This window comes from Gymnoscopelus microlampas, assembly GCF_963454915.1.
Source record: "Gymnoscopelus microlampas genome assembly, chromosome: 12".
Classification (NCBI taxonomy): Eukaryota; Metazoa; Chordata; class Actinopteri; order Myctophiformes; family Myctophidae; genus Gymnoscopelus; species Gymnoscopelus microlampas.
In genome coordinates this window covers 15,800,985-15,811,340 of record NC_139949.1, presented here as the reverse complement: position 1 = coordinate 15,811,340, position 10,356 = coordinate 15,800,985, and the positions used below count along the sequence as shown (strand labels likewise).

At 41.2% G+C, this 10,356-nt stretch overlaps 1 protein-coding gene across 1 annotated transcript in view; it reads right to left on the bottom strand.

Annotated features, from left to right (window-relative positions):
• Positions 1-6,385: 6,385 nt before the first annotated feature.
• The window catches only part of septin8a (septin 8a), a 52,546-nt gene continuing 48,575 nt past the window's right edge, over positions 6,386-10,356 (bottom strand). The window contains exon 10 of the mRNA XM_084073199.1: positions 6,386-8,276. Within this exon, the coding sequence (XP_083929325.1) occupies positions 8,273-8,276 (4 nt within the window). The 3' untranslated portion in view covers positions 6,386-8,272. The remainder of the gene's footprint in view (positions 8,277-10,356) is intronic.

The following is a 10,356-nucleotide window of genomic DNA, read 5'->3' as shown; positions in this document are numbered from 1 at the left end:
TTTGCACCTACAAAGATGTGTTTTTAAGTAAGCCACCTCAAGGGCCTGAGTTGATAAAACGTACAGTAGCCTATATATATAAATGGTAGTGCTGTTTTGTTAAATCCTTGTGAGGTCAGAATCACGTTGTTGATTGCACTTTTTCAATACAGGCCCTGGGCTTTAACCTTGATGTATGGAATAATGTTAATTCTCTCCGGATACTTCAGCTGAAATGGAGACTCAAATGTCAAATGCTCAGATACAAAGTGTCAAGAAAGATCCATTGTTCTCGGAGTCAAACCTGGAATACCAAGCATTCCATTTAAGCACTTTCAACGCGGCGTCCCTATTCTGTACAGGTTACAGTTTAAAATGGCAAAAATAACCAATCTACAAGCTTATACAATGCGTCAATTTGCCAAGATCAGGAAGCCTGGGGGGCAGATTCGAACCGGGTTCATGTGGTTCACAAGGAACACATGGTCTGTGCACTATTTGCCTGAGCCACCAGGCACCTCCACAAAGCATTTTAAATGCTGTTAAGTCTATAGATAGTGGATTGGCTCAGTGCCAGTGTGCCAACGCTTAGAGGAAATGCATGCAAACAAGTGTTAGGAGCATTTGAGTCTGCGGTCTCCGTTTCAGTTCGTTTGTCTTTAATGTGAATTTAGTTTAGATACCTTGTCAACACTCACATTCATGTTTCTGTTTAGCCATTCAAACTGGATTTTAAACCAGCGACCAATGTAGAAGAGCTTTTTGTTTTCATTGGTTTCTTATTTCAGATAAGGCAGCTATATCCTTTTGACCACAGAAATAAAGCTATGATAAAGCAAATGTTCAAGGAGGACTGATGTTCTGTTTTCTCAAAAGGCAAGAAGTAAACTTTATAGGACTTTTAAAATGACGTTTTGAGTAAATCTACCAAAAGATGAGTTCTTTAACTGACCCACTATGTTAACAGATGTTTTTAAATTGTATATAGTATGTTGATCTTAGCATACAACATGAGGAAGATGACACACTAAATATAACTTGGCCCAGACCACTGGCGTAGCAGTCCGGGCACCTACACTACAAAGCCTGACAGCGCGTCGCTGGTTCAAGTCCCAATCCCGACGGCCTTTGCGTGTCACTCCCCATCTCGTTTCCCCCCATTTCCTGTTCTATCCAAAAAGGCATAATTTACTTTTAGTAACTAATCATGGATCATGAGGTAAAGCGGTCACCTGGAAAGGTTCCTGGTTTGATCCCAGCAAGTGTCCTTAACCCTGGAACGCATCTGTGTCATTTTAGATTTCTTTGGCTATTCAAAAATAGCAGATATACAAGCTCATAGCGCGGCCGAGTGCCGTGCTATGAGCTTGTAGATCTGCTATTTTTGAAAAATCGTGATTTAAAAATATGTATATTTTCCAAAAAACTGTTAAGAGTTTAGAAAATGTTTAGAAGCGGCCTCAGGTCTTAATGGGTTAAGAAACACAACCGTTCCCTGTGTGCTGTTCAGCAGCTGACCACTGCTCCTAATATTTAGGATGGGTTCAATTCGGAGGACAAATTCCAGGTTTGTAAATAATAATGTACTTTAACCTTTGGGATGTGGTATAAAGACCTGTCCTATGGTCTGTACTGTATGTAGTTTGTTAGCCTAAAATGAATATTAAGACTTAGGGAGGAACAGTTGTGGAAACATTTATAAATTACACATTTCTATAGTGCAAATAAGATAATTGAGGTACTTTTCATTTACTTGAGTATTTCTCATTGTTTTATACTTCTATTCCACTACATCTCAGAGGCAAATATTGTACTTCGACCTCTACAATTATTTAACAGCTGTAGTTACTAATTACTTTGTGGATTCAGATGAATACACACATTTGCAGGTCAATTACGGATTATTAATTAAGCTACCCAGCAGCACAAGGTCATTAAAAACAGCCCCACCTTACATTAAAGTGATGAACACATTAATGCATTACAATACAATACATATGATGGTGAGATGGGCCATTCTGCCTTTTACATCTGGAAATGTAAGTAACTAGAAGTTAGCGGCCCGAACGTCTAGCGTGACGCGTCGTTCACTTTGCAGTGCGCCATGTCTGGCGTTGTATCTCCAGCCGTTGTGGCTTTGGTGAAGTTGTCGTCATTGTGGTGGAGAGAGTTCTTGTGGTGGAGAGAGTTCCTTGTATAGATTATTACTATTTATCACTATGGAAGCCGTCGAACTGGTGCGATCTGACGGCATCCTAGAATTTATAGGTAGGATGTGATGTCATGTGATGTCATGCTGTCGTGAGATTACGTCACACTGGCGTTGTCATCGTGATGTCAGATTACGTCACACCGTCACACTGGCGTCGCATACATACTGACAACCGACATGGCGCAGGATTCAAATTGTATATATATAGACTAGAAGTTCGGGCCGCTACGCGGCCCGAACGTCTAGCGTGACGCGTCGTTCACTTTGCAGTGCCACCTTACAGGCACCTCACAGTGTGAGAGAGAGTTTTGTGCTCTCCTAAATCCACGGCAGGCTTTGAAAGTACCCACTTCAGAAAGAGGTGACGTGCATCACCTCTCCAATGACCAAAACCCACTATGGAAGCCGTCGAACTGGTGCGATCTGACGGCATCCTAGAATTTATAGGTAGGATGTGATGTCATATACCGTCTCATCGTGATGTCAGATTACGTCACACTGGCGTGATGTCAGATTACGTCACACTGGCCACATACAACGTTCGTACATACTGACAACCGACATGGCGCAGGATTCAAATTGTATATATATTCGGGCCGCTACGCGGCCCGAACGTCTAGCGTGACGCGTCGTTCACTTTGCAGTGCCACCTTACAGGCACCTCACAGTGTGAGAGAGAGTTTTGTGCTCTCCTAAATCCACGGCAGGCTTTGAAAGTACCCACTTCAGAAAGAGGTGACGTGCATCACCTCTCCAATGACCAAAACCCACTATGGAAGCCGTCGAACTGGTGCGATCTGACGGCATCCTAGAATTTATAGGTAGGATGTGATGTCATGCGTGATGTCATGCTGTCGTGAGATTACGTCACACTGGCGTTGTGTCCATATTCGGGACGACCGTCTCATCGTGATGTCAGATTACGTCACACTGGCGTGATGTCAGATTACGTCACACTGGCTACATGGCGTGATGTCAGATTACGTCACACTGGCCACATACAACGTTCGTACATACTGACAATCGACATGGCGCAGGATTCAAATTGTATATATAGATAGATCAGTATCCGTACTTGGATGACGATACTTTTGTACTTACTCAAGTACATTTTTTTAATAACATAGTATTTCTACACTGCTACCTTTTACTTAATAGTACTAATAGTGCTTAAAGGACGACTTCACCCATTTTCAACCTATCTTCATATAATTGGTCCTCACTAATGCTCATGATAAAATGGTAAAAAAATGTTTCTACTCAGTCTGTGTCTCAGAGGAGGGCTGTGGACAGTTCAGGGTCCCGTCTACCAGTGACATCATCGATGGGGATTCCAAGCTATAGAAACTGCAGGCTTTCTATTCCTGGAAAGTTGCAATGCAATAATAGAAGCCATTGTTCTCGTGTTAATAACAATCTAAATAAAAAAATCATATCTAACGATGATGTTACTGGTAGACAGGTTTCTGGACTGTCCACAGCCCTCCTATGAGATAGACCGAGTAGATTTTTTTTTGACCATTTTGTCATGAGTATTAGTGAGGACCAATTATATGAAGGTAGGTTGAAAATGGGTGAAGTCGTCCTTTAATAGCACTTCCTCCACCACTGGGGAGAAACCAGTCAGCCTCAGTCAGTGTGATGAAAGACAAAGTGCTGACATGGGCCCTCTTAAGACGTTGCGGATTGACAGGTTTTTATCCTTGAATAAATACCGGGGATCCAGTGTGAATTCCAGGTGGGAGTATCATGCTGGCTGGTGTTCATCCGTTTGTGTTCACATGCAAAGCCAGGGCAACCGTGCAGCTGTCAGGCTTATCTCTCTGTTGGTGACGCACGCACACGTGCACTCTTCCTCTCAGTCTTTCACACACACTTGCACTAAACAAGCACGAAGACAAATGATGTGTTTTGCATTTTTATACACAGGCTACAGTCAGTCTTTCCGCCTTTTACAGATACTATCAGCCAGGTCTCTTTCTCTCTCACACATACACACACTTGAGCTAGTACAAACATACTGTAAAGCAACTCACTAACAGGCACGCACATACCCCACCTTGGACAAACAGACACAGCAAACCATCACACACACACACACACACGCACACACACACACACAGTGGTGGAAAAAGTACTCAGATTTTTTACTTAAGTAAAAGTATCAATACTGCAATGTAGAAATACTCTGTTACAAGTAAAAGTCCTGCATTAAAAATGTACTTGAGTAAAAGCACAAAAGTATTGGTATCAAAATGTACTTAAAGTACCAAAAGTATAAACTACTCATGCAGAATGTCCCATTTCACAAGTTTTCAAAAGTAGAAAATCTATAAAAAAAACTTTTGAAAATAGCAGATCTACAAGCTCACAATGCGTCGTTAATGTACGTTTTGGTCATAATAATCAAAATCTACAAAGTAACTAAAGTTTTCAAATAATTGTAGTGGCGTAAAAGTACAATATTTGCCTCCGAGATGTAGTGGAGTAGAAGTAAAAGTACAGAGAATTGGAAATACTCCAGTAAAGTAAAAAATACCTCAAAATTGTACTTGAGTACAGTACTTAAGTAAATGTACTTAGTCACTTTACACCACCGCGCGCGCACACACACACACACACACACACACGCACAGCAGTCCAGCAGTGAGAGCAAGGTGGACATTGTTGATTTTCTGTCTGGATGTTTCACGTCAATTCATGGCCCACTAGACAGGAGGAAACGCTGCACATACGTGCTACACACAGTCAGACAGCTGCTAGTGTAGTGTGTAGCCGTTAGCGTTACCGTGGCGACAGACTGACAGCTGGCAGCGGTTGGCCCCACAGAGCTCTCTTGTCACGGCAACAGCTGACAAGCTGCTGCTTGCTGCCCACGCGCTGGAGTCTGGTTTATTTTTACTTAGGTAAAAGTATCAATACCGCAGAAATACTGAAATTGAAATACTGTTACAGGTAAAAGTCTGGAATTAAAAATGTATCTGAGTAAAAGTACAAAAGTACTGGCATCAAAATGTACTTTAAGAGGGCGCGCTCCCACCGCACTTTTATTTTACCTCTGGGGCGGAATCTGCCAATGCTTTGTCAATGCAAATGCGTGGATTCCTGGAAAAAATCCACAAGACCAGGAATCCACGCATTTGCATTGACAAAGCATTGGCAGATTCTGCCCCAGAGGTAAAATAAAAGTCCGGTGGGAGCGCGCCAATGTCCCATTTCAAGTTTTCAAATGTGTACAAATCTTTTGAAAATAGCAGATCTACAAGCTCACAATGCGTTGCGATGCGATGCATTGTGGGCTTGTAGATCTACTATTTTCAAATAGCCGAAATGTATACTGAAGTGGTTAATGTAAGTTTTGCAATAATAATCAAAATCTACAAACTAAAGTTTTCAAATAAATGTAGTGGAGTAAAAGTGCAATATTTGGATCCGAGATGTAGTTAAGTAGAAGTAAAAGTATTGGAAATTGGACTCAACTCAACTTTACTAAAGTAAAGTACAAATACCTAAAAACTGTACTCAAGTACAGTACTTAAGTAAATGTACTTAGTTACTTTCCACCACTGCTTATTGTACAACCCGCATAGTTGGCAACGAACAGGTGTTTTAGGCTGAGAATTATTTGTTTACGGGAGAGCGACCTGGTCATAGGACAAGTAACGGTTAGCTCAAGTGTGTGGAAGAGAATGCGAGTAACTGAGTGAATGTGTGAGCTAGTCAAGAGGTATGGGGATTGAGGTCGAGATATGCACGCATGCAGGTTGTGTATGTGAGGTATGTTTAACCACTAAAGGAGTAGTTCACCCAAAAAATGACTTCTATTCTATCAATTACACACGCCATGAAGCCTTGAATTCATGGAGATCTTTTATTAGCTCAGGAATGCGACAAAAAACAAACAAATCTCCATGAATTCAAGGCTTCGTGGGGTGTGTAATTGATAGAAAATATGTTTTGGGTGAACTACTTTAACCCATTTAGACCTGATGCCGATTCTAAAAAACGTCTTCGAAATCCTGACCTCAGTTTTCTGAAAAACGTCAAATATGGGGACGCTAGGGTCCATGTGGTTACCGTGTATGTTGTGAGAAAATACTATACTGTAGTGTGCATGTATACACATAACTTCATCTGTCTGCTTCCAAATTGCATTTCATTTAAATATATTGAATAAATAAATAAAACGTGGCATAGTGATACAAAGCAAAGGGGGTTTGACATTTATTTCCATTGACAGTAAATACGAGTGGAGGCATTCTATTCTCTGCATTTCCTGAATCTTATGTATTGTGTGTGTGTGTGTGTGTGTGTGTGTGTGTGTGTGTGTGTGTGTGTGTGTGTGTGTGTGTGTGTGTGTGTGTGTGTGTGTGTGTGTGTGTGTGTGTGTGTGTGTGTGTGTGTGTGTGTGTGTGTTGCCACAACCTTAGCCGTGGTTTACAATAAAGTCGAATGACATTGCTAATAGACAACATACAGCATCACATGTGCTTTTTATACCATTATCGTATTCAAACAATAAACTAATACTTTTTCTTGCATATTGGTATTATAACAAAAAGCCAGGTAAGCTCTGAAAAATATTCACATACAGGTTTTTCTGGGTTAATACAAAAACAGCACCAGAATATTGCATACGTTTATTTTAAGACTTTGGACTAGGTTTTAGCTCACCAGGACCTAGGCTATGTATACGCAGCAAAAAATATATACAGTAAACAGATTCTTGAATGGGCTGTTATTGCTTGTTTTGTTGCTATAAATGATGCTAATAACGCTATGGCTGCCGTAGGCCCATATTCCATGAAGAACCCGGTTTATGGCTGGTGAGTCCGTCTACACATAACGTTGTCAAACTAGACACAAGTTACTATCCTGACTCACTGGTTCTCAATGGTAGGTCCGGGGACTCCCAGTGGTCCTTGAGAGCGTTCCAGGCGGGTCCCCAGCTAAATGATTGATAGGAACCAAAAAGGACCCTTACGGGTCTATAACTCCTGAGAGTGTACAAATGAATCTTCTGTACATTTGTACACTCTCAGTGTTAAATTAACGGTGAGGAGTTTCCTGCGTCAACAGGCTCTGTGCACAGTTGCCATATTGGAAATAAATTGGGCCGCTTCCATACTTCCTTCACAGGTGTTACCAATGATACTAATGAAGGCTCTGTTCCATTCTGGTCAAGCAGAGTCAGGGTGATGATATTGTGCATGTTGGCTCACTGGAAACACTCTGCTACACCAGTGGGTCTGAAAGTGGGGTCCAGGGACTCTCATGGTTCCTTGAGGGGGTCCCAAATGGCCCTTTACAGGTGTGTAACTCTGAGATGTGTAACTCCTTAAGGGTCCATTTGGCTCCATTTGTACACTCTCAGAGTTATGGGGGTCCACTGTGCTACACTAAATGGAATAGGGACTTAATTAGTATCATTGGTAAAACCTGTGAAGGAAGTAAGGAAGAGGCCCAATTTCTTTCCAATATGGCTGCTGTGCATAGAGCCTAATATTGGGGCCCCAGAGATAACAAATCGTATCAAATGGGGGGGTCCGTGGCCAGACGCACATCAAACTGGGGGTCCTTTAAATTAAACAGGTTGAGAAGCATTGTCCTAACTGACAGACACACCAGGACAAAAGTATATCATTAAAACAGTTCAGAGTTTGAAAAAAAACTGTCTGGAATGCTTGAAGCACGTCCCCGGCTGTGTTCAGCTACAGTACCAAAGTGTTATGAAAGGTGAACGTCCATGAACTGGTGATGCCAACAAAAAAATAACCATATAAAAAAAAGTGTCCCAAATCATAAAAAAAAGAGTGATCCTGAATAATACGAGATGGCCACTGTTGGCAAGTCAACTTTCTCCTCTTACTTTCTCTATCTCTTTACCCTCTTTTTTTTTCTCTTTCTGTGGCTTCACCGTCATCATCATCATCATGATCATCCTCCTCCTCAGTGTCTTTGGTCCATGTGCACAAGGTCATGAAGGAATTTATAAAATAAAAACTTGATAAACAAACGTTGATGGAGGACAAATCCATGGTCGTGTTTTCGGGTGGGGGGGGGCTATACAGCGGCCATAAATTAACTGAAAGAAACACAAACAATGACAAACAATGACCAAATAATTAGAACGAAAATAATGCAGTGGAATGATTAAATGAAAAAGAAATGACAATGGCAAATAATATATGTATAACAGAAAACACACATTTGAGTTCATTTCAAATGAAATTATAATTAAATCTGGTGGTAATTCACATTAAATATATGTAAGACAATCTTCTAAAATAGCAGCTTGTAACACAAAAAAAAGTGCTATAGTAGAAAGAGATGTCTACAATCGTTGGAAATAGATGGAAATGACACTGAGTGGGTCATTAGGAACCACCAGGGTCATTGATGAGTTGTTCTCAAAATTGTAATAAATCATTAAAAGTGCCTTACTGATAAGCTATGGAATCTGCCTGACCCAAAGCAACAAAATGGATGATCACTTTAATGTTCATCCCTGCAAGATACTGCACACAGCGTCCACATGGTGGAGCCAGTGAGCCTCAAATAAAGCTTGGGATTTCCAAACTTGAGGAGGGGAAAAAGAACTGATAGAATCTGCAGGAGTCATCATTAAAAGTCAATTTGCTTGCAGTTCACACAATATGTACATTTTAATTCATTTCATGAATTATAATTCACAGGATTGTGTCAAAAGGGCACAAGAGAAGGAGTTCAAAGACGGAAGGAAAGGAAATGTTAAAGCTTGGGTAAAGCCTGATTTATACTGTACAACGGTGTCTCACAGCAAACAATAGCAGATCTAGAAGCTCACAATGCATCGCGACGTGACACGTTGTGAGCTTGCAGACACTTATGATGGAGTATAATGCCGGATTTATATCTAGTTGTGTACCAGTGTTTCACATTGAAAATAGCTACAAGCTCACAACGCGTCACAGCAAGTATACATCAGGCTTTAAGTAGGCATGAGACAGAGAGGTACCCGTTAACGCCAAACACACACACAAACACACAGGCCACGTTTACACAAATACGTTTTCATTTTAAAACTAAAACGATCCCTGTCCACAAAAGCGTTTCAGAAATAATCTCCATCCCTACACCTGAAAATTCACGGTACTTAGTTGCAAGCTTATTAAAAAACAAGGTACGTCTCGTGTACAAACGTACTTACTACTACTGTCATCTATGTGAAGCTTCAGTTACAGCGCTCAATAAATATAGCATTAAAAAACGACGACAAAAACAAGACGGGTCTAATAACACTGTGGATCTCTGGCGTTATGCTTATGATGTCACATTGATGACAGTACGTCTTGCTCAAATATGGAGGGACAGATCTGGGATCATAAAAACTAACTTTAAATATAATACACACAAATATATTCGTAATTATGTGAAAAACATTGGGGAATTTATTTCCTTGGCGTACTGGCAGTACACAGTACCTGACAGGCACTGATCTGTGTGCAGTGGTTTGCAGAGTTACCCGTGGACACACAGGCAGACCCTCTTCTAGACAGCTTGGGCCCTGAGGTGCCATGCCGTAAAAAAAACAAAATAAGTTATGAGACTGAGGAAGGAGGTCACGAAGAATATTCCATGATTTTTCAAAGGTACATTAAAATCGCCGTTTTCACTGGCAAGGGGGCGGTAGACGGATTAATCAATCAATTAATTCCGTGGCAGTGAAAGAGTTGATAACTACCCCGGCAACCCGGCTCCGGATAAGCGGTAGAAGACGGATGGATGCTCCCAGAAAATGTCTTTCCCAGGTGTTTCGCCCAGGCGGACAGGGTTTTGAGGTTAGGTTTAGGCATTATTTATGTGAGGTTAGGGTTAAGGCTAGGTTTAGGCAGTATTTCTGTGAGGTTAGGGTTAAGGTTAGGTTTAAGCATAGTGTTTGTGAGGTTAGGGCTAGGTTTAGGCAGTATTTCTGTGAGGTTAGGGTTAAGGTTAGGTTTAGGCATAGTGTTTGTGAGGTTAGGGTTAGGTTTAGGCATCAGTTTTAGTGAAGTTAAATGCTAGGGTTTAAGCGCAATCAAGGCGAAACACCAAGGAAAGAGGGAGTCCCGTCTGCATCATCAAGTCTCCGTTTCTACCCGTCTAAACTAAAACGCACACTAGAGTTTTCAAACTAAACGGGTGTC